This window comes from Strongylocentrotus purpuratus, unplaced genomic scaffold (assembly GCF_000002235.5).
Source record: "Strongylocentrotus purpuratus isolate Spur 01 unplaced genomic scaffold, Spur_5.0 spur5_scaffold_3, whole genome shotgun sequence".
NCBI classification, from domain to species: domain Eukaryota; kingdom Metazoa; phylum Echinodermata; class Echinoidea; order Camarodonta; family Strongylocentrotidae; genus Strongylocentrotus; species Strongylocentrotus purpuratus.
Genome location: NW_022145609.1, coordinates 9,783,581 through 9,809,445, shown reverse-complemented (window position 1 = coordinate 9,809,445; position 25,865 = coordinate 9,783,581). Strand labels below are relative to the sequence as shown.

At 40.1% G+C, this 25,865-nt stretch overlaps 1 protein-coding gene across 1 annotated transcript; it reads right to left on the bottom strand.

Moving 5' to 3' along the window:
• Positions 1-34: 34 nt before the first annotated feature.
• LOC587760 (jasmonoyl--L-amino acid synthetase GH3.5) lies at positions 35-25,852 on the bottom strand. Its single transcript, XM_030995678.1, has 8 exons — positions 25,581-25,852; positions 18,492-18,626; positions 15,880-16,920; positions 15,169-15,304; positions 4,252-4,416; positions 3,493-3,644; positions 2,867-2,964; positions 35-1,892 (listed from the first exon to the last, which is right to left on the bottom strand). Exons 1-8 carry the CDS (start codon positions 25,687-25,689, stop codon positions 1,662-1,664), a joined length of 2,067 nt encoding a protein of 688 aa, XP_030851538.1. The 5' UTR covers positions 25,690-25,852; the 3' UTR covers positions 35-1,661.
• Positions 25,853-25,865: the final 13 nt, after the last annotated feature.

Genomic DNA, 25,865 nt, shown 5'->3' with positions numbered 1-25,865 from the left:
CGACATAATTAATAAAGCTCATAGAGAGAGAAAATTGTTTTCTAGTTTTCTTTATTTTTCTTTTATATACTATTGTGTAATTGAGTTTGCTTATCTTACGTAACATAATTACTAAAAATCATGATATAGATTAATAATAAAAAGATAGTTACAGCTAGACATAGAAAAAGACACCAGTACATAAATAGACATATATATATAGGTTAAAACATGCATTTAATGTTGACAAAAATCGTTGTAGTTGATAAAATATGAGATTTTTCTTTAGATGGCAATCATGACACTTAATCATTTCTTTTTAACAGATAATTACATTTTCCATAATCTGATTTTAATATGGATATTAGATACACATTTTGTCAGACACTATATTTGATTCATGGGAAGAACAAATATATTCTTCTCAATCCTAATGACATGCAAATATAATAATGTTTCACATAATACAGGGTAGCATGCAGTAGAGAAAGAATATTTTACAGAAAGAAATATAACAAATAAACAGCTGTGTTGAAGTATTTGATGATATCAAGGTGAACTGTTGAATACTACTTTTTTATCAAAAGTATGGTCATATCACTTTAGTGCCAGAAGGGTGTTAACTATGGGTGAGATGAGTTAATGCCTTCCTCTTTCTGACCCCAAACATATTAATTAGTTACTTTCATTATGGCAATCTTATGAAAAAAAATTTGATGTAATCGAACTGAAGTGCACCTTCTAACAAAAGCAACAAAAACAGAATCAATCACTTAATAATAATAATTCATACTTTCAAATGGAAATTTCACTTTGACATGATTACTGTATCATACCTGCCAAATGTTCCTATATTGAAGGATTGATTCCTATCTTTGGTTACGTTAAAAAAACAACCCCCTATTTTATTTATTAAAAAAACAGATATTCATTTATTAAATATCTGTGTTAATGTAATAATATTAATTTTAGAAATGAATGATATACTTGACACATGCCAATATATTTCCATAAATGTGAAATTTACTTTATATTAATGTGGAAAGAGTTGTAACTTCTAAAAAATCAAATACATGTACTATGATGTTATATTTACTCTTTTTGATGGTTAGGAAATAAATTAATGGAAGACATATCGATCAGCTCTTCGGAAATGTAATATTGCCTGGCGTCAAATTTGTGCAGAGCTAGCACCAAAATGTAAGGCACTTATTCAGTAGAGAGATTATATTCCACGTACTAAGAATCTTGCTCTACGATTGGTCAAAAGTAAATCACGTGATGAAAGTTTGCCCATCATTGATGAGAGGAGAAAAGTTCGTTACACTGTGTAGATCTGTACATTCGCCATTTACGTCACGGTGCCTTGTTTAGAGAAGGTATTCTGTGTTGAGCGCTATATAAACACAGATTATTATTATCATTATTATTTACAATTTTTTAGTCAGTCGATGATTGAATGTAACCTTTAAAAAATATTTTGATAAAATAGGCAGGGGGGACTGGCCTTAGGGAGCTAGGGGAGCTATCCCCACAGAAGGCTCGATATTTGGGCTTGACTGCCGGCTGATCAAAAGCTTATACTCAAGTGGACCGGAATTAAGGATCAAATGTCAGTCCCAGCTCAGCTCAGTCCGCCCCTGGCCCTGGCCCTGCAGATAAACTATTTCTCATATCCATGGTTAAAGTTCGCGATTACATAACAAACGGATCCACTCTGTCTTGCGCAGTTTGTGCGGGAGCTTGAGCTGTTGACTCGTAGCCGATGAATGATCCAGGATGTAATGACGGAGCTCGTCGATGGCGCCCGACTCCAGGAAGACGAGTCGTAGGGGAGCGATAGCGTTGATGTTACGGTAGTGGTTGTAGCGATGGGCCTTGAGACAGAGGTTGGCTTCCAAGGCGGCCGCGAACTGCGGATGCGAGAAAATCACGAGAAAAGAAATGGATGAATGATAATGTTCATAACTCTGCAGGATAACGTTGACACGATCGCAGACTCTCGAAAAATCTGCACTAGCCGTCTCATTAGCCAACTAAAAAGGTGGGAACTTTCGGTCTGCCCCTATACAGTGATGCATTACGTAATAAACCCGAGCATGTCTATATGGAATATTCAAAGGGTATTTAAATTAACATTGAGGCGATGTTTGCGATCGTGTTTGTTGAGAAAAAGAGTTATTAAAGGCCCACAACAAGATGATAATATGATACTCCGAAAGAATAAGGAAATTACAAACTAGTTTTATGTAGCTTGTTCATTATATTTTTTCCTCCAGCTATAAATCATGGAATTGCTTAATCATCATCAAATCGAAATGCATAATTCCTATAGAGACAGACTTCTACAATATCGAACTCCTGCCACTGATTATACACGTAGTTCGTTTGTTTGAGACCTTCCTTAACCCTTAAGAAACCTTTACCATTTCCACAGACACCACCGGCACTGCGTTCTTTCGTCACCATCGTAACGTTCATCTACTCGTCCTTTTTTTCCTCATGAATATATTCATGTTCGTGTACTACATTTCATAGATAAATTTATGACTTGCATGCCTCCTCCCCTCCCCCCCCCCCCAAAAAAAAAAATGTTCGATTTCTAGTTTTCTACAGTAGGGGCCTACTGGGATCTTGCTTATCTTTGATTGTCAGTTCACAAAATATGAACATAACTAGTTTGGCCAGGAGGGATTAGACCGCCCAGGAAGGTCACTGACAGGTGGCTATCTCATCAACTCAGCTCTCAAATAACATAATAAAAAGAGGATCATGGGGGATCAGTGGTCACCGATTAGGCATTGTTTTCTATATAGAGGGAGCAAGTAGCTACAAGTAGCACCGTGGGCCTTTAAAGCGAATATATTTAGGGCGCAAAATCGCTTACCTTTTCTCTTTGTTTGAGGTCTTTCCCGAACATCGCGAATGGCTCTACGAGTTCAATGAAAATCAAGTAGTATCCACAAGGGCTCCAGTCTTTGATATCTGATGATCACAAGTTCAATGTAAAATATGATGAAATAGATATACCAAATTGAATCTTGATGATTATGAGAGACATATAGAACTGAATACCGTTTTAGGCAATTCTTTATGAATTTGACTGAACATGAATTTGTGGGAGATTAGTGCACTTTATACAGCTGAGTAGAGATCTAAAGAAGATGTCGAAATAGTAATAAGTATTACGGAAATCGAAGAAGAAAAAAAGTGTTGTGGAGGAATAGTGTGTTTCTATATTCATTTTTATAGTTAAGTGATAAACTAGTAGCTCATACGGTTCTCGATTTGAGTCAATTGTTATAACAAGAATTGGGAACTAAACAAATATATTTGTAATTGTAGGTATATAAACAGGCACAGTTCAACATTGTTTATTTTTTAGATGATAGTTGCGACAGATTAGTATTTCAAGTGCATGCAAACTCTGAACACTTGAGCAACTCACTAAATCATTAACTATATACCTTCTGAGATTCAAACCTCAAATTGGCAAACAAACGAAAAACCTACCCATTGCTTCTTCGTAGAGAGGGCTTTCTGTAGCCGTGAAATCCACCAGGCTGAGCGTCAATCCTTTCCATTCCTCCATGGTAGCCGTGATGGCGTCGGCTACCGAGGCTTCCGGTGTCTTTTCTGATCTCACATTCAATACCTCTCCCGTCCTAAATATCAAAATAGGATATAAAATAGTTTTGCGATGCCGTATTATGTTCCAAGTTTCATTATTTATCATCACAACCTTTTCATGTAAATCATTGATTAGACGGCAATTATTGGTAATTAGTAGTAATTTTCACATACTGCTTTTAGGATGGTAGTCATATCGGACTCCCACAACAGCCCAAAGTAAAAGTATATACTGCAGTGTATGAGATCTTCAAAACCAGCATCAATACAAGGGACGTCGCAAGATCGCTTTGGATTGGGAGTGAAGACTCGAGGCTTTTAGTTAAAAGGTGATTGTATTTAAAACAAGCGTTTAAATTAAAGCCGACAGAAATCAGGAAATCCTTAAATTTCTAGCGACACCCCTTTGTTGCGCCATGATTCCATGATTTTTGTGACAGAGATTCAAGAATACCCCTACCCCACGTCTTAAACCCCACTCAGCTTAGGTCCAGCTTCTGAAATCCTGTGTTTGATTGGATGTAAACATAATTTGTTAATCGTGAACGTGGTATATAATTAAGCGCTTGTTGGTAATAAGAAAGTTTTATTAAACAAATCCTCGGACTTTTGGTGTCTGTTTGTTTCTACAACACTACCAACCTGTATTGGAACTCGAACAGCGGCGTCTTATTGTGGAAGCCAGCGATCTTCACGACGTCGCCCATTCGATATCGGTAGAGCGCGTCGACGGTTGTGAGGGCGAGTTCGTAGCACTGTCCGGCTTCCACCTCCTCGGCTAACAAGGTTTGTGGCTGGTCTTCGTGACTGTATAGGAATTAGAGGAAACTTGTTTTATTTTGAAATGTTAAGAATAGTGGCGTAGCTTAAGGGGACACGGGGGAACGTGCTCCCCCCCCCCCCCCCCCCCCCTGTCGAGTGGTGAAAAAATGAGGGGAAAAGTGAAAAAGGAGAGAATACGGGGAATTTAAAGTGACGAGAAAAGTAGACTCCTGGACGACTTCTCGTACCCTTCCCTAATCAGTATAGCCATGTAAATGCGTTTGTCGTTTTTTGAGTTAGACTGACTGGTGCCCCTCCACCATACAACATCGTTTCAGTGCCCCTTACGATTAAGACATTTGACATTGGAATGTCTTTTTCAATTTATTTCAAACGCACAATACGAAGGTAGGTCACGCAAACTTAATGCATTGGACAATCTAAAGAATGGCATAAAACATGCAAGTATTTAATATGTACAACATTATTATGTGAAAGGGGACGGCTGCCCTGAAAAGAAAATTGAATATAATTAAATTGAATTAAGTTCACCATTAAGAAGCAGGAACAGACATAAAAACTAAATAGAATAATTAAAAACAACGAAAATCCTTTGAATTGATGTTTTGGGATAAAATGTTAGTTATTTTCAATATGATATCTTTGCAAATTGAGCAATTTGGGTCTACGGGGAAATGACCAGGGGGCAGGGGCGTCGCTAGACCTTTTTCAGTGGGGGGGTGTAGAGGCCAACGATTACCGACAAAACCAGCCACCAATTACCGACAAAATTAAATGTCCAATATCTACAAATTCAACCCTATAAACCTGGGGCCTATGGACTATCTATAGTGTAATGTTTTGGTCCTTATTTAGACAGCCGAAAGAACGACACAACAGCCTTCAATCACATGGTTGATAACGTGTGTGTATTCTCTGTTCAACTTCTGTACAGGTCATATTACAATACACTATACATTGTTCTTGTACGAGTAACCAATGACAACCAGAAAGTATGGAATGCTAATTGTGCAGTTGTTCAAGATACTACAATCCTCCCTACCTGGATTAAAACCTTTCTATAATGAGATAAGTCAATCACAGTGTAGCTGTTGTTATTTCTATGGCTTGTTTGACATCATCAAACTGTAACAATCATTCATCAATGTGTTTTAGACCATGTAAGAACAAACTTTGGAAAAAACATCAAAACAAGTTGTAACTCATTTAGAGTATAAAACCAAACTTGAACATTAACCAAACTCAGCTAATTTGCACAAAGCCATGTATAGAACTCATGTACACATGTAATGGTTAAATAACTAACTTGCATAAGACAAAACTTGCTACGGATAGCCAGTATTACAGATATACACTTCAAACAAGAAATAATTCACTTTGTGAGATCATGCAGAGCTTATGCATATAGCCATATACCATCTAATAAAATGTGAACTCTAAAAGTTGTAAATTAGGCTTTTAGGAAGTATTCATGGTTGAAATAAGCTGATTATGTAGTGATATATTTTCATATCAACAGATCAAAATTACCTATGACCTGCAGATGTCAATAACTGTTTGCTAGCATAAAAATCTTGTTCTTAGCACTCAAGTATGTTTCAGTATAATAAAGCATAAAAAATGCAATTAACTGTTCTGTCATACATTGTAGGCATGAGGCAATAGCATCGAACAATATGAACTCAAATATCAAATATAATAGATTATAAAACATAGCAATCAGCAAATACACATGTACAAACCTTCAAACTGTGCAAAACTGATATTCATTCATAAACACAATATAATGGCAACAAATAACACCTTTTTACATTTTCCTTTCTTCTTTCCCTTTTGAAAAAATAGCCAAGTGTACAAAATATTTTCTTTGCATGAACGTAGAAAATTAAACTGATTCAATTGGAATTCGCTCTTTATAAAACCTTATAAATTACTTCCAACTCCGTAATATTGAAGAGCGATATTTATAAAACTGAACCAGATTTCTGGAGGCTCTAGTTTGTGTTTGTTTGTTTGATTGGTTTTTTTTTTTTTCTTTTTTAACAATTAAGCTATAAGTGTTTACAAAGCATACTGAGTAAATGCAAATCTGTTATACACGGAAAATAATTTCAAACCAATAGTTACGACACTCTGAGCCATTAATCAAGTTACATGCAATAATTAAACTAACAGCAAAGAATAAAAAGATAATATGAAATCCACCCTTGAGATCGAATCTTGATCAGAAATGCAAACTCACATGAACATTATGCAAACTTCCATTGTGACAGGTTAGAACAATAATTTGTTTAAATACACATAAATGCATACAGTAACCTGAATAAAAAGTTTGTCATCAAAAGTTTTTTTTTTTTTTTAATTTTTTTTTTAAAGAAATGCAAGATTAAGAGTCAATGTCTCATCATTTAGTCATATTGTGCATTTCTCCAGTTTTCTTTGTCTTTGACTAGTTTATGAGTAATGAATAGACTGTGAACTAAACATAATCGCGCAACCGTGCTGGTTGTCGTCGATTGCGTCTAGGATTACGTCGCGGTTGCACAACAAGTTGTTGTCCTTGTGCATTATCATCACTAAGGTCAATTTCAATTTGATCATTGTTAGCAGATTGGTCACAGGGAATAGGACCAGTGTAACGCTTGAAACGTGATGCGTTTCGCGTGATGTAGTGATTACCATGACGTACAGTGATTCGTGAACCTTTCTTCCTAACTACTTTGTATGGTGTGGAAAGGTACGGGGACTGATGTTTGCACACTATACCATCACGGCGGACAAGAACTGTGTCTCCTACATCGATATCCTTCTCGCGTGTTGTACCGTGACTATCCGCGTACGCTTTCATTTTCGCTTTCTTGCCACGATCGCGAGAGCGGAGTTGATTATCCGAATTTCGTTCTTGAATGTCGGAGACGGGAACTATAGGCTCAGGGAGGCGAGTACGGACAGGTCTGCCAAACAGGAGTGTGGCAGGGGGGACACCAGTCGTGGTATGCGGCGTGGCGCGGTAATTGCGAAGAAATCTGTAGAGCTCTTGCTTCCACGATTTGTTTTGAGCGATGGCAGAGCGATAGGCTTTCTTCAGTGTTCTCATAAATCTTTCAACTTCACCGTTCGCTTGGGGCCACCTGGGGGTTACCCTTCTGTGCTTGAAACCCAGGTAGTCGGCAAAGTCAGCGAATTCACGACTGTTGAATGGAGGCCCATTATCCGTACGGACGATATCAGGAACGCCGAAACTTGAGAAAATTCGGTCTAGCTTGGGGATGACTTGCTGAGCTGAAGTAGATGAGACAATTTCAACCTCGGGGAAACAAGAATAGTCATCCATAACAACAAGCAGGTGGTCACCTGACGGGAGATCAGCGAAATCAATGCTAAGTTCTGACCACGCTTTTTGGGGTAGAGGGGACATGCGCAGAGGCTCTTTGACATGCTCGATTGTGTTAGACTGGCATGTGATACAATCACGAACAATTTTCTCTGTCATCTTGTCAATAGAGGGAAACCACACTTTTTCACGGATAAGACTCTTTGTCTTTGTGATGCCTTGATGTCCCTCATGTGCAATATCAATGATGCGTTTACGAAGAGACTGCGGGACTACTATGCGATGTCCGCGGAGGAGAAGAGAATTGTCATCCACTGTCAATTCCTCTCGAATAATGAACAAGCTCTGGAGTTCTGATTGGTGTTCAGTAGAGGTCGCAAGAAGGTCATGCCAGTTGTTGTTCTTGATGGTGCGAATGACGTGCTGTAGGACTGGGTCCTGTTTTGTGGCTTCAGCGATTTCGGACATTGATACTGACTTCGGAACTGCATGATATGCCACAAAACTAACATGAGCTTCCGCCATGGATTGATCATCGGATACGCTCATCACCGATAGCTGAGGATGTCGCGAGAGGTAGTCAGCGGGGTTATGCTGACCAGGACGATACTGGACGGTGTAGTCATACGCTTGCAGCTTCAGGATCCATCTTTCAAGACGGAGCGGTGGCTTAGCATGACAGTTGTTGAAGAGCGATACTAGCGGCTTATGGTCAGTTGTGACTACAAACGATCCACCATACAAATACACATGAAAATGGACAATAGCCCATGTGATGGCTAGGGCTTCACGCTCTGTTTGCGAATATCGAGATTCAACGTCTGTGAGGGCTCTGCTTGCCAACGCGACAGGAACCGTGTTCTCCTTGTTATGCTGAACAAGAAGTGCTCCCAGACCATGAGGACTGGCATCAACGATAAGTTCAGTGGTGCTGGCCGTATTGAAGTATGCCATGGTGCATTGTTGCGAAACTCTTTGCTTGATCTGAGCGAAGGCGTCGGCTTGGGCAAGACCCCATTCCCATTCACTATCCGACTTAGTGAGATGGCGAAGAGGTGCTGAAATCGAGGCCAGACCAGGGATGAACCTGGCACAGTAATTAACCATGCCTAAGAAACTGCGGACTTCGGACACGGTGCGAGGTTCAGGTACCGCTCGGATAGCTTCGATCTTTCTCGGATCAGCGCTAATGCCGTTGGATGAGAAAACGTGACCAAAATATGTGACACAGTCAGCAGCAAAGACACATTTGTCCTTGTTCAAGGTCAGGTTCACCTCACGAAGGCGTTCGAGTACAGCTTTGAGGCGAATGTCATGGTCCGCTTTGTTGTTCGCGAACACAAGAATATCATCACTTATATTCAAGACACCCGGTAGGTCTTGAAGAACAGCTTGAATGGTGTGCTGAAAGATCTCAGATGCAGATGCGAGCCCGAAGTTGAGTCGTTTGTACCGAAAAAGTCCGACATGAGTTGAGAACACTGTGTACGGACGAGACTCTTCATCAAGCTCTAGCTGGTGGTAGCCCGAGTTGAGATCCAAAGTGCTAAATGTTGTGGCACCATTCAAAGCAGACACAAGATCATCAACGGTTGGCGTGATGTGACGTTCGCGCTTCACAGCTTTGTTGACGTGACGCATGTCAACACAAATGCGGATGTTATCACTGTTACGCTTCGGGACAACAGTGATCGGAGAAACCCACGGAGTAGGTGTATCATGTACCGGTTCTATGATATCAAGTTCCTGCAATCTGTCAAGTTCCTGCTCCACTCGCTTTCTCATGTGGAAGGGAATCCTTCGGTAGGGAACTGCTACAGGAGGAACGGATCCATCAACATGAATATGGCATTGGTGATCTTTCAGTTTGCCAATACCAAGGAAACGATCCTTATACGACTGCTCTAGCTGAAGATTGTACGTGATATGAAGGAGACCAAGTGCAGTGGCAGTGCTACAACCCAGCAGTGTATCACCACTGTGCGTGACAACAAATATCTTTGTTTCCACTGTTTTCGATTTATACGAGACATATGCGGTGAATGTTCCAACAACATCAAGCGGGACTGTGCTTCCATACGCATACACAGGAACGGAGGGCGCGTCAAGATGAGGCCTTGGTGTAATCGAACGATACGTGTTCTGACTCACAATCGTTACTGAGGAACCAGAATCGATTAAAGCTGAAATTGAGATCCCGTTGACCTCAATCTGAACAAACGGTCCGTTGGCTGAAGAAGAATTAACATTGAAAACATAGTCCTTTGTTTCAGCTTGCTCTTCCTTACTATGCTGAGCAGGTTGGTGATCACGCTGAGGCTCAGGCTGCGGAGAGCTAGTACAGCTGCATTGACATGCTGCTGTATGTTCTCAGTATGAATTGCGATAGAATTGGACTTTAATGGTCTAGATAAACAGTACTTCTGGAAATGATTCAATTTTCCACAAGAATGGCACGTAACCCCTTTTGCCGGACAGGGTTTATCTGCGGGATGTGGGAACCGACCACCACAATTCCTGCATGTGACTTTCTGTCTGGTCGCTTGCTGTTTTCCACGAGTGCGAAATTGGCGTTGGACAGAGTTCGGATTTGAGGGCTTGTCATGACGCGTAGCAGCGACAGTTGATTCTCGAGATGTAGCACTCTCCATCTCGGCTGCATACTGATCAGATTGCTCGAGCGTGCGGGCAGTATGAAGAAGTTTTTCGAGTGTAACAGTTTCACGAAGTGCGTACCTCCTCAAATGTTGCGATGTACACCCAAACACGATTTGGGATTTGATTTCCGCAGTTTTGTCCGAGAATTGACATGATGAAGCTAACTTCTGCAAACGGAGATGATACTGAGCAACAGTTTCATTGTTCAATTGTTTACACTGACGAAACAGATAACGTTCATATTCCACATTAACAGACGGAACAAAATGTTTCTCTAGCGCTTTAATGGCAGCAGAGTAAGATGTGGCTGTGTCTGGAAGTGTTTCAAAGATTTCCTGCACATCAGGACCGGAATAGTGCAGGAGCAACGCTCGCTTCTGGGCATCGTCTGTTACAGCAAATGCAGTGAAAAAGTTCTCTAGCCGTTTCACGTATTTTCCCCATCTCACACCCACGGTCGCGAGATCATCATGGCACTCAAAACGCTCAAACTGGGGTAAATTCATGTTGAAATGTTCTCAAAGTAACTTACGCAGTGACTCGAGGGACTGTGTCCATGAAAGTTCAGGTTCATGACGAAATCACACATCTTCGTCGCCAAATGTAATGTTTTGGTCCTTATTTAGACAGCCGAAAGAACGACACAACAGCCTTCAATCACATGGTTGATAACGTGTGTGTATTCTCTGTTCAACTTCCATATTACAATACACTATACATTGTTCTTGTACGAGTAACCAATGACAACCAGAAAGTATGGAATGCTAATTGTGCAGTTGTTCAAGATACTACATATAGTACTTGCATATGCGCAAAATGGTCATTTTCCTCGACGACATAAATATACGAATTATTTCTCCAATTTAGTCAGCATCATAGCTATATATTTTAATGCAGGCGCGGAGCTAGGATCTTATTTTAGGGAGGGGCGGTAGTGAGCAAGAGAATCACTTAAAAGCGCGCTCATTAGGGGGGTGTGAGTGATGGGCCTCCCGCGCGAAGCGCGAAAGCTTAGACGTTTCCTTAAATTATTAGGAAAAGAAGACGATTAATTGTACCGTTTTCGATTGGTAATCCTTGGCTGAATGAAGTTTTCCCCTCCTCCCGCGCAAAGCGCGGAAGCTTTGACGTTTCATTAAATTATTATAAAAAAGAAGACGATTTGCTGTACTGTTCTCGACTGTTTATCCTTTTCTGAATTCAGTTTCTCCCCCACCCGCGCGAAGCGCGGAAGCTTTGACGTTTCATTAAATTATGAGAAAAAGCAGACGATTCGGTGTACTGTTCTCGACTCTTAATCCTTGTCTGAATTCAGTTTCTCCCCCACCCGCGCGAAGCGCGGAAGCTTTGACGTTTCATTAAATTATGAGAAAAAGCAGACGATTCGGTGTACTGTTTTCGACTCTTAATCCTTGTCTGAATTCAGTTTCTCCCCCACCCGCGCGAAGCGCGGAAGCTTTGACGTTTCATTAAATTATGAGAAAAAGCAGACGATTCGGTGTACTGTTCTCGACTCTTAATCCTTGTCTGAATTCAGTTTCTCCCCCACCCGCGCGAAGCGCGGAAGCTTTGACGTTTCATTAAATTATGAGAATTAAAAGCAGACAATTCGGAGTACTGTTCTCGACTCTTAATCCTTATCTGAATGAAGCTTCCCCCTCCCGCGCGAAGCGCGGAAGTTTTGACGTTTCCTCATATTATTAGAGAAAGAACACGATTCGTCGTACCGTTTTCGACTCTAAATAAGCCCTATTAATTTTGTCTGAATTCAGTTTCCCCCCTCTCGCGCGAAGCGCAGAAGCTTTGACGTTTCCTTAAATTATTAGAGAAAGAAGACGATTCGTTGTACCGTTCTCGACTCGTCTAAATGAAGTTTTCCCCTTCCGCGCGAAGCGCGGAATTTTTGGCGTTTCATCACAATATAGAGAAAGGAAGACGATTCATCGTACCATTTTCGACTCTTATTAAGCCCTATTCATCTGAATTCAGTTTCCCCATCTCGCGCAAAGCGCGAAAGCTTTGACGTTTCCTCAAATTATTAGAGAAAGAACACGATTCGTTGTACCGTTTTCGACTCGTCTAAATGAAGTTTTCCCCTTCCGCGCGAAGCGCGGAATTTTTGGCGTTTCATCACAATATAGAGAAAGGAAGACGATTCATCGTACCGTTTTTGACTCTTATTAAGCCCTATTCATCTGAATTCAGTTTCCCCAGCTTGCGCGAAGCGCGAAAGCTTTGACGTTTCCTCAAATTATTAGAGAAAGAACACGATTCGTTGTACCGTTTTCGACTCTAAATAAGCCCTATTAATTTTGTCTGAATTCAGTTTCCCCCTCTCGCGCGAAGCGCGGAAGCTTTGATGTTTCCTTAAATTATTAGAGAAAGAAGACGATTCGTTGTACCGTTTTCGACTCGTCTAAATGAAGTTTCCCCTTCCGCGCGAAGCGCGGAATTTTTGGCGTTTCAACACAATATAAAGAAAGGAAGACGATTCATCGTACCGTTTTCGACTCTTATTAATCTTATTCATCTGAATTCAGTTTCCCCATCTCGCGCAAAGCGCGAAAGCTTTGACGTTTCCTCAAATTAGTAGAGAAAGAACACGATTCGTTGTACCGTTTTCGACTCGTCTAAATGAAGTTTTCCCCTTCCGCGCGAAGCGCGGAATTTTTGGCGTTTCATCACAATATAGAGAAAGGAAGACGATTCATCGTACCGTTTTCGACTCTTATTAAGCCCTATTCATCTGAATTCAGTTTCCCCAGCTTGCGCGAAGCGCGAAAGCTTTGACGTTTCCCCAAATTATTAGAGAAAGAACACGATTCGTTGTACCGTTTTCGACTCTAAATAAGCCCTATTAATTTTGTCTGAATTCAGTTTCCCCCTCTCGCGCGAAGCGCGGAAGCTTTGATGTTTCCTTAAATTATTAGAGAAAGAAGACGATTCGTTGTACCGTTTTCGACTCGTCTAAATGAAGTTTCCCCTTCCGCGCGAAGCGCGGAATTTTTGGCGTTTCATCACAATATAAAGAAAGGGAGACGATTCGTCGTACCGTTGTTGACTCTTAAACCTTGTTTGAATTTAGTTTCCCCGAAAATTTTAGGCCTCTGATTTCTTTAGCTGATATTATAGGAAAGTGAAACTTCGAGAAAATACAAGTATTGTAGTCACTCTCGAAGTCTTCACAGCGGATAAGAAGTCACAGTTCGTAGGGAAAAAAACTTGTCGGCCGACCGACAATATACATCTCACCGACTTCAAACTTCTGCATTGATATAGTACACGAGGATCGAGCAAGAATACCGACACAGCTGACCCGACACAACAACATATTTACCTGTGTCTTTCTTGCTCCCTCGACGAGACGACTCCACCTAACAACCCCCTTTTCTCTTTTACTCCCACTCCTCCTCTCTCAGACTCTTACCTCCCCTCTCTCTCCTCTCTTTCATCCCCCGTTTCTTTTGTTTCCCTCTCACTCTTTTTTCTTCTTTTTTCCTTTTCTTCCTTTTCTTTCTTTTCCTTTCTTTCCTCTCCTCCCTCTTCTTCTTTTTTCTCTTTCTTTCTGCTCTGCTCTTTTCTTTCCTTTCTTTTCCTTTCTTTCCTTTCTTTCTTTTCTTTTCCTTTTCTTTTTTTCTTTTCTTTCCCTTTCCCTCTCTTTTTTTCCCTCTCTTTTTTTCCCTCTCTTTTTTTCCCTCTCTTTTTTCCCCTCCCCCTTTTCTCTTTTTCCCGACGGCAGCGCAATTTTACCGACAATATCCTGACAGGTGGGGGGGGGTGTCGCACCCCCCCCCCCCACACCCCCCCTTTGGCGACGCCCCTGCCAGGGGGTGAGTTTGGGTAGGAGAGGTTCTAAAAGAATAATTTTCTTTTTTTTTACTGGAGGCGGGGTGTTTTAGGTATTCTTGTTTTTCTACTTGTGCCTCTCTCGAATTCATTAATAAACAAGAATTCCGGGGGGGGGGGTAGGGCTCGAGTCCACAAACCCCTTCTATAACCTCTTTTGAGCTTGGGTCACAAAAAAGTGGATAACAAAAAAGAGGTTATTGTTCGCTTAGTTAGCTTATTACTTAGGGGAAATAAACATCAACAACCGCTATGACAACAAACATCAGGTCATTTTAAATCTTATCAAATTGGGTCAGCTTTGATCAGTTGATCAGTTACAAAGTCATCTGTAATATCAACCCACCAGACACAATTGTATCTGATAAGGGGAGTATGGGTTTTCTTTTTAGAAGACCTTTAGATCTTAACATGGTAATACAATGTTTGATTTTGACCACACTGTTGTATGTCTCAAACAAATGGTATTTGATTGACAGCAAACACGCAAGAAGAATTGGGCACAGTGAAAAGCCAACACAACGGAGAGGAGATCTAAACATTGGGTCGAAATATTGAGTACTCCTTTGTTTAAATAGTGAGACTATTATGCAATGCCCATCAGGTGAAGATGTACCGGTGTTTTTTTTTTCTTCAAACATAGGTTCCGAAAATGTTTTTCCTGATAAAGATGGTTGCAAGAATCTATATACACGGTCATTGTTACGCTGCTTTTATCATACGGTTGTGGAAAGGGGTGTGTTATAGAGGTAGGCATTTGACTCCATGTTTTTAATATGGTTTTTCAAGCAAAGTCTACTCTCTTTTACTCCCTTCAAATTCACTGACCTATGTGTTATAAGACAGAAAAATTTTACGCGTAATATAACAATCGACGTCATTATTGAGGGGGAAATGCCTTAGAGAATAACAATAAAATTATGGAGAGATAGATTTACCTATTTTCTATGGGGATGAATTCACAGAATACTTCCGATGGTAGCATGATGTATTTCGAGTCTAGTCCCTTGACATCATGTAGCATAGCCACTGTGCCTTCAGTTGAGCTGTATACACTTGATATAATCGGTAGACCTGTTTGAAAACAAATGTGATTGAAACGTGTTGAAATATATTAAATATATATATATATATATATATAATATAAATAAACAACGGTCCGGACTTTAGGAAGCCATGGTATATACGATATTCATTAACGTTAGTATAAGCTTGTCAAACTTTTCAGTATATAAGTGACAGCTAAACTTGAACTTAAGAATTGAGACCGAGAATCGCATTAATCATGACTGATATAAACTAAAAATATTCGTTATTCCTCAAAATGATTCTACATGCAAAGTTTGCAACAACAACAAAAAAGGCACACAATAAAAGAAAACGTTAATCTTGATAACGCGAAGATTGAAAATCGTTGCCAATGACGATGAAGATGACAAACGCCATGGCTAAACCAGGGCTTCGGTTCAGTTCCCCCATCATTATCATTAAAACCGTGTTCCTATTTTGTTTGAGTATTTCCATTGATCATTGCAAATATTATTCTGGTGACGCTCTTGGCGATATTGAAACGATAACATTTACATAAACATTATTTGTACACGATTTTATGCTTTGAAGACAATGGAAAGTTAGTGAATCAATCTTACCTTTGGTGTACTTGTCTTTGAGTCTTCGAGCATAGACTACCATTGCTCCAGATGAGACAGCAAATATCGCTTGAAGATGTGGCCAAAGGCGACGGGCAATACAATCGAAACCTTTCAAGAACTCCTTCTCCACCTCATCCGCCCTCTCCGGCTCGGGCTGGAGCTCTGCTTCTAACGCAGCTCGGACACCGTCCACCAATTGAATGTGCTTGGCAATTTGTCCGTGTCTGAGGTCATTGACCAGGCTGGGCCAATCGTTTTCGAGTAGCTGGAAGAACGTGAACATTGTGGAGCAAAATATGGTGCCGAGGTTACCAAGGCAACGGTCCCTGAGTCCAAAGAGGGCATGGATGTAGAGCGCGCATCGTTCGTTCGTCAGTCGCATCCCTGCCGGTGGAGTACTGAACTGAATCCGATGAAGAATGTCAGGAAGGGAAAGCATAGATGTTGGGCAGATAGAAAGTCCTCCGGGAGATTTTAGAGGGTCAGTATGGACATAGAGCAAGCATTTCTTCTGTAACGGTGTCAACGCTGGCGTATATTGCACTTTAACGAAATGAAAGACCATGGGCATGATCTTGAAGAGAAAAGCAACGTTCCTTTCCTTTGAAATGGCTATCAGTTTAGGTTTTCCAGTCGTACCGGAAGTAATACCTAACCTTGATGGGAAACCAGGTATGACAATGTCGGATTCCCCTGCAGCAACCCGGTCCATGTACTTGGCGTAATGCGAGTATCTTGTCAAAGGATGCCTCTCTCTGAACTCTGCCACTGATTTGATTGTTCCGAAGTCGAAGTCCCTCCCGTACTGAGAATGGGATCGAATCCTCAACTGGTTCATGAGGAAGTTCTCCTGGCTTTGCTGACATCTAGCGCTGTCGCGTCCCAGTTTCCTAAGGAAGTAGGTCCCGATGAGAGTTTGTATCTGGAAGAAGATGTACTGGATGATCATGATGTGTGCGGGAGTGCAGTGTGGCGCCAGATAGAGTGAGATGTGAGTTGAAATGGCTACTCCGAGAGCCGCACCGATCAGGACTGAAACTGTTAGTGTGAAAATACGTCAAAATAATGTCAATAACAACAAAATAGAGTAGGGCTGGAGATGCCATAAGATGACATGCAAGGTCCACAAAGAGCAATTGCGACCGAGAAAATTACAGCAACACAATGTTATCAGTATGGAACAGAGGTCGGAACCAATGGCTACTATATATTTCTCAATAAATCATCCTTCTACTTGCTGATGCCATAATATGAAACTTTGGGAACTTAGAAGGGATTTTTCCTAAGGTTTTTACACCCTCCAAAAATTGTCATGAATTATCAAATTGATCATGTTCTCCTGTGGAGTATTGGGTTGGAGCCATTGTACCCTTTCCCATCAATATTCAAGATAATAAAAAAAAACATGAATTTATTTGAGATCATACACAATTTATCCTTCATAATAAAGACACTGCATGTTTGCCTCCCTCGCCCCTCCCCCCCCCCCCCCCAACTCCATAATAGTATACTATACACTGTTGGTCATAAAGGTGGAATAATTATTTTTACCCCAATTTATGGAATGATTTTGACAATGAATTATTGATAATTTATTGCATTTTCTTTGTTATTTTGTATTTGTGGGGCGGCCCCGTATTCTAGCTAAGTGGCTAAGCAGTGGCTAAAGCCCCAGTCCCATATAAAGCCGGACCAGCACGGACGAGCACGGACCACTCCGGACCATCCCGGACCATGGTCTGGGGTGATCCGGGATGGTCCGGGATGTTTTGTTCAAAAAAGTGTGATGCTTTAAAAGCTACAGTCCCATATACGTCCCGGACCGTCCCGGACCATCCCGGACCCCATCCGGGGTGATCCGGGATTCGGTCCGTGTTGACACCGTGTTGGCACCGGGGTGGTCCTGGATGGTCCTGGATGGTCCTGGGCGGTCAATAACTCACTCCCGGACTGCCACGGATCAACACGGACCGCCCCGGCGCCACTACGGATGACCCCGGACCCAGCACGGTGGCTACACGGATCACCCCGGATCAAACTATTGTCCCGGACCGTCCCGGACCACCCCGGCAGTTTTTGACCGTCAAAAACATCCGGGGTCGACTCCCGGACCGCCCAGGACCATCCAGGACCATCCAGGACCATCCAGGACCACCCCGGTGCCAACACGGTGTCAACACGGACCGAATCCCGGATCACCCCGGATGGGGTCCGGGATGGTCCGGGACGGTCCGGGACGTATATGGGACTGTAGCTTAAGCAGTGGCCTCGTTACTGTGCGAGCTCCAATGATCAAAACATGATGTGCTAGATTAGAGCCCTTTTGTGAGGCATTAATCTTCATTACTGTCCGTTATGACTTAAGGACGTAGGTCCCCTAGTTGATTAGCATAGTAGCACACACGTGCTTTAGCAGTCACGCAAAACAAACACTCACAAATTATTATTCAATAAAATCTGAGAATGTATACTATTATCTAGATCTATTAGGAGTAATTTATTGTCAAAATCATTCCATAAATTGGGGTAAAACTAATTATTCAACCATTATGACCAACAGTGTATAATGTTTAATTTAATGGGATTTTATATAACAATCAAAGTCTTACCTCGGCAGAAGTATAATAGATATGTTGGTGTGATTCCAAACAAGAGCTGCCATGCTAGATAGGTGAAGATCCCAAGACATGTCACTCCAAACAACTGAACTTTGTTCTTTTCGGACAGTCGCCATTTCATCAAATCTGAAAGGGAAATTTGAGATACGAAAAAATTAATCACAGCGAAAATGGTGTAAATTGGTTGACGTACGAATGGTCAGTCAATATAACTATTAATATACGGGTTTTCATTGCAACCTTCAAAAAGACTTTTGAATATCAATCTGAGACAATTTCAATATCCATGTCCATCCCTTATTGATGTGCGAATATTACAATGGCATATTACATAACTATTCCAAATGTGATTATTATGGTAAAATATAAAAGGGTATTGAAATTGCGGTAGGTTGATTTTTCACAAATCTTTGCGATCATGTTCGATATTAGTAATGTACATTCAAACCTGTATATTAAGGTTATCCAAGGGGTGACCTCCCAAGACAGTTTCTACAACACATCTTTCTTTCTGGAGGGAGACAAGATACGTGGATACTATATACAGGTGGTCTTTATAGAGAGGTGGCCACTTGACTGTAGAATGGGATATTCATTATTGATGAGTCGAGCACGCCTCGATATTACTAAATTATGTTGGCCAAATATAATTGCACATTCATTGCCATAAAGGGTATATGGAATGTTCATTTGAGAAGAAAAAATGTAAACCAGTGGTGTATGATTGTTATACGTTAAATAAGATTTTAACATTTCAGTATACATCAATATGATAAATCTATCAAGCTGATCGATAATTTATGCCAATCTGTGTTCATAATCCCATGATACAATTAAATAATGGGCCTTTATAGTTGGTAACTTATTGGTAATACATTGGGCTTATCCGTATTTTGTCTCATCGCGAGATAAGGTAATTAAAAGCAAAGATATATTCCCACGTAAACTCCTAAAGGGTTACGTAATGTCTAGATGTACCTCCATTGCCCCCCTCACAAAGGGTACAATAATAGGAAACCGGGCCAACTTTTGTCCCGGGGCCTTGGCAGCTTTCGTTTACAGACTTTTTTTTTTAAAGACGATTCATCGCCACAAAGGATTCTTTGCATCCAACTGTTTGCAGTCACAGGGCCCATGACAAATCGAAATACAAGTGTATTCCTGTTGGTGTACAGTCCTGCATACATCTCATATTCTGATATACTTTGTTTGATAGATTTTTAAATATTTTTTGAAATATTTACTTTTCAAACTTGCTAAGCTCCACCCCAAAAACCTCCAGATCTCATTCTACTTGTGACATCATCTGTCAGTCATCAATGAGCTAACTTGAGAAAGTGGCATGTTACTTTGCCAAAGTTGACCACCTGTTACAATACCACAAACAATAGCAACATGTTATAAGTTGCTATGTCAGATATGTCAGACAAAACTAATATTCTAGAATGGACAATATGTAATTTGCCCCAGCTTAGCACACGTTCATAATAGAGTTGCATGCTTCATGTACAATACATCATCATTGCCTTTGTCTTCTTGGTGATGCTACAGCATGTCTGACATAGCAAATTGTATGTTGCTATTATGTATTGTAGCAGGTCGGACTTCGACAAAGATACATATATACCACTTTCTCAAGTTAGCTCATTGATGACTGACAGATGATGTCACAAGGGGAATGAGATCTGGAGGTTTTTGAGGTGGAGCTTAGCAAGTTTGAAAAACAAATATTTCAAAAATATTAAAATCTATGAAACAAATTCAGAAGTTTACATTTCAAAATATGAGATGTATGCAGGACTGCACACCAACATGAATACACTTGTATTTCGATGTCATGGGCCCTTTAAGTCAACCTATCAAATAGATGTGATCATACCTTCTGGGAAATGAATCTAATGGACATGGGGGGCAGTAACGTGGGGAAGTCGTAAAGAATTTGCTTTTCGAACGCTTGAAGCCGGGGGGGGGGGACTTTACCTGAAAGAAGACCCGGGGGCAGTCGAATTAAGCATGTGCATGGACCTACTGCAGGTAGATCTGGTTTGATCCACGGTCGAAAACTAAAATTGGCGTGTAGTAGGTTCATGGTATAAGACGTCAATGTATTAATGTAATGCAGATACAGCTGGCAATACTTCTGTTCATGATCATAATTTAAGATGTCTTAATTGGCCTTTCCTGTAGGTACACGGCCCCTATACATTTAAGGACAAATCTTTTGACATTTCGATTAAAGTGCGGCTCTATCTATGCTCATCATACTCAGTGCTGACGCTCTTATTAAAGAATATTCCCTAATGTTGGTTGATTGTCTAAGATTGTAAGATGATAATATCAAATTAAAGTTGAAACCATGATGACTAAGCAACTTCGCAATGTACATAGCTGCGGTGACCCTGGCTTAACTAGAAATGTAAAACTTAAAGGAAAACAAAACACCTTGCGCAAACATTCTTTATATACGTTAGCGATCTAGCGCGATCTCTTCGACACTATAATTTACAAAAGAGATGCAGTTAGAAATGTTTGTTTAACGTCTTACATTTTTGTCCTAGCCAACCCCCTTCCCACACTCTACCAGGTGGGAGTGAACAGAGCGCAGGTAATGTAGAAACTAGAAACCATATAATAATGCATCCTGAATGGTGTGTCTTTCGGTAAAGAGGAGAGGGGAAATTAAGTCAACTTACAAGTCGGTATATCTGTACGATTAATATGATGTATGATGTTGTTAGTTCAAAACAGGATCGAAATATACAGTAGGCTTGCGGTTTCATCATCCTCGCTGCAAGCAACAAAGAAGTATATCGCTACCAATTTCGATGTGAAGAAGGAGGGGATTGGGGAGACCGGGAAAGGACTATATGTAATCTTTCTTAACTTATAGTAATTTCTAGGGAGAACTATAGCGCCGGTTGGAGAGGATGGGTAGTACTGCTATACGTGGTTCGACGTTTCGAAAAGGTTTACTATCCGTCGTCAGGATCGAAATAGTAGAGTATTATAATTGGAAGTATTTCAATAACCAAACAGGTTTATTTACATCAGTATTCCTCCAATTTGTGTTTAGAGAATTTCTTTATTTGTATTACATTACTGAATATATATATTAAAACGCTCCGTACTGCTTCCCGTAATCAAATTAAAATCACTTCGAATGGAAACTGCACGACTTGTGACCAAACATGGGGCAATCATGTTAATCGAAATGTTTAACAGGAGAAAGTGGAACACGACTTAATTTTGCAGACTCATTCTACCACAATGGAACGACAAACTAGCGCCGTGGGCTATTATTATGTAATGGTTCGCCGTCTTTTAACTGTTCAAGGGTGCAGTTAATGCAGCTCCAATTCATCACCACCATCGTCATCATCATCATCGCTTAAAATAGAATCAAGCACAATATAATGGACACTCTAGTGAAGTCTGGTTATTGTGAGCATATGCGCACACCGGTTGTACACTCTGGTGGTGCAGGGTCGGATATGACGTCAATTTGGGCTGATCCTTTCCGCAAACTTTGAAAACAAAAAAAAACTTCGATCTGTATATATCACACTCTACGTGCATGCACGTTTTGAGGCGGCACATTGGCTATCACGTGGACATCTGAGAAACCAACCAATAGGAGTGAATTAAGTCCATTTCTCTTCTAGCTGTCCTATTTCCTTTTCTTCTTTTTCTCCTTAATCCTTTTTGTCTTTCTTCTTCTCCCTTTCTTTTTTCTTCTTCTTTTTTCTTTTTTATAACATTTAATGGGGGGGGGGGGGAGGAAATAAAATCGTTTTGAGATAAACCAGCCATTAATAAGAACGTTACGAAATAATGAAAGTTGGAAGAACCTGCGGCTGTGGGGAACCGTTCATTTGCAATAGGCCATTTTCGTAATGTAACCGAATTCACTTTAATATGATGCACAAATCTTTGTTAGGTGCTTCGTAACAAATGATTTCATTCACCTGTAACGAATATTAATTTCATTTCAATAGTCAGAATATTAATTGCATTTATTACGTGATGTTAGGTAGGGCAAGCTATAATGTTTTTGCCCTACCTAGCAAAAAGTTATGTATGCAATTTAATTTCTGACTAATGAGGTACATATTTTATTCGTAACAGGTGAATGAAATTTGGGCACTTCAAAATGACGTATACAAAATTATGCACTGAATTTGGAAACATAACGAAAATGGTCTAATCAGATCCGATGTGTGATATCATAACTCCCGAACTCCCAAACAGGAGCTTCTGAACTCGCCGATCCCGTATTTCTCCTGGAAGAAGACGGTCAAATCCACCGTCACAGAGCATAGACATGAAAAGACAGCATCTGCTACATCCACCAAATCGACTCTCAACATTATGGCCAGCCTACACCCTTCAGAGACACCACACCTACTTCCCAGGAAAACCCCGTTTCCACACCTTAGACAAGCCATCCCATCAAATGCCAATTACTTTGCGGCATGTACCGAACCAACCAACGATTGGCTACCTTGTCAAATGGCTCACAGAGTCCAGCATGTCCCTGCCTGACTGCGGATGAAACAGTCAATCATCTAATAGGGGCATATCCCCTATATAATGATGAAAGGGAAAACTTCATCATGAGCCTATCAACTTTCACTCAACACCTATTACAATTAGTTCCTCCTCATCTCGTGGCCGTCGTCACCACAAATCTCATCCTCCTTGGAGTCAACCGATGACCCACCCATAACTGCCCAGGCCCTGGATTACCATGCTGCATCCCTAACATTCATCTTAGATATGCACTTGAAACATTCTGTTGTGAACAAAGCAGCTCCTGCATAAGTTGTCATCTGCACATCTTGTGATCTTTGATATTATACCCAGTTTTGTATTGTCTGTCTATTATCTATTTACTCGATCTGCGAAAGGATACACTCCGCAGTTCTCCAAACCTGGAGGAAACCAAGAAGAAGAAGAAGAAGATTCGTACCTAGCTAAGGCCAAAATCGTTCATTGTAAACAATATTTTAAAAAACTCAACAAAACATCAGTTATTATAATACCAAGTTTCAGGCAATTACAAATCCAACATGGACAATGTTTGTTAAAACCAAAGGTGATCGTTTTGGGGCAAAATATTATCTACGTATAGAGCACATAGGTGTCCACAAGTTTTGCGGGCCATTTTGTCTATGAATTTGAATATACTAGTAAACCGGTCTATATTTGTTAGAAACCAATGGCTTCTATTGGTAAATCAATAATGATCAATCAAAATCGATTTTAGCAACTGTCCACCAAAAAAAAGGAATATTCTAATCTCAATTGCATTAACTCCAGGGGAAAACACCCGTTGTGCATCCATAGAAATTCATTTCGGATTACGTAACATATACCGTGCGTCATCCATTGTAATGTTCGATGGGACGTTTCAATTTATAATACCAAAAAGGTAAAACCCACAGAGATGCACACTGGTTATGCGCTCATGAAAGTTATGTAGCATTATTCATTTATGCACCAACGGTACATTCTAAGATACGCAGGTGGAAGTATTCTTTTCAAGAGGGCAAACAAAAGGTATTCATGAAGCACATCTAGGACTTTGGCAGTTATTATTCTAAGATGCTCAAAGTGGAAATTCTTTATGTGTAAAAGATCTGTGGATATTTGGGGGCGTTTGTACCATGTGCTATCTGTAAACTCCCTTAATAGGCGATGGGCAACGCAAGTGCACATTATTTCGTGTTATTATAAATGATAGAAATATTCAAAAAGTAATATTAGCGTCCATTTAAACATTCTGTCGATTCTTGCGGAAGTAAAAAGAGGGTATGTAAAATAACAATAATAAAATATCTCTGTGATTATTTCTTGTTTAAATCATGGACATAATATGCGAAGGATATATTATACGAAAAGGCCTCGGATACGCAAGAACCTTCGGGAAGCCCGTCATTATATTCGATCACTTTCTATACGTCATCATCATCATCATCATCATCATCAACATCGTCAATGAATCAATAATGCCCAACAAAATTGAACAATAATAATGATAATAATAACAATACGAAACATTTGTATAGCGCCTTTTCACAGAGCAGCTGCAAAGCGCTAACGAAAACATTAACATGGCAAATTACAAGAGATTTGATTGACTGAATATAGAACATGTAATATAGCAAGAAACACAATATGAAAGAATACAAGAACAATTTATTATTCATGTATTTATTCATAAACAAAACTTAAAGAAGAAAAGTTTTACGGTTACACCAACAAGTAGTCCTTAAGAAAAGTTTTTTGGAATTCTTTCTTGGAATTCTTTCTTGGAAAGAAGAAACAAAATATGACAGAATACAAGAACAATTTATTATTCATGTATTTATTCATTAACAAAACTATAAGAAGAAACGTTTTACGGTTACACCAAAAAGTAGTCCTTAAGAAAAGTGTTTTGGAATTCTTTCTTGGAATTCTTTCTTGGAAAGAAGAAAGAAAATATGTGAGAATACAAGAACAATTTAAATATTATTCATATATCTATTCATAAACAAAACTTTAAGAAGAAAGGTTTCACGGTTACACCAAAAAGTAGTCCTAAACAGTGTTTTGGAATTCTTTCTTGGAAAGAAAACTTCTTACAAGAATTGCAGTACTGTGGATGCATGCCATATAAGAATTAAGTAGTAATTATATTCATGTGACATTAATTATCGTCCAAAACCAAAAAGGGAAAATCTAATTAGATATTCAGAGCATTGTTTTAAGATCTTACTTCAAATAAATATAACATCCTTCAACTCTACAGTTTGGAAACCTAAGATTGAAGCAATTTTTTTTATCAACGATCAAAAGTGTCAAATTTCTACTTCTTTTTCTTCCTGGAGGGGTAAATTAAACAAAATAATGTAAGGAATGAATTATGAAGCAAAACGACTGCTAGCGTTTGCACCAACTAAAATTTATAACTCGTATCCTAATCAAATTTTCAGATTGTAAGTTGGAGAATGTTAAATTTAATTGGAATAAGGGGTAATGTAATAGGAATGAATGATGAAGCAAAACGACTGCTAGCGTTAACTATAGTTAACTTACTTTGACGAGTGATTCCTCGGGATGCCATGGATGAGGACTGTCCCATCCCTGGTTGTCTCCCGTTCAAAATGTACGAGACATCGAGGGTAGTCATGGTCTTGGTCGACATCGTCAATGACCACGGATCAAGGACGCAATGAGATGGAGAACGCTCAAAACGGGATTGGAGAAGAACTTGAAGAAGACCGGTTCCAGTGGATGATCGACCGGCACGGGGAGACTGCCACAGACTGCCACGAATTGACGAAGAGACAGTCAAGAGTGGGATGATGCGTGAAACGAATT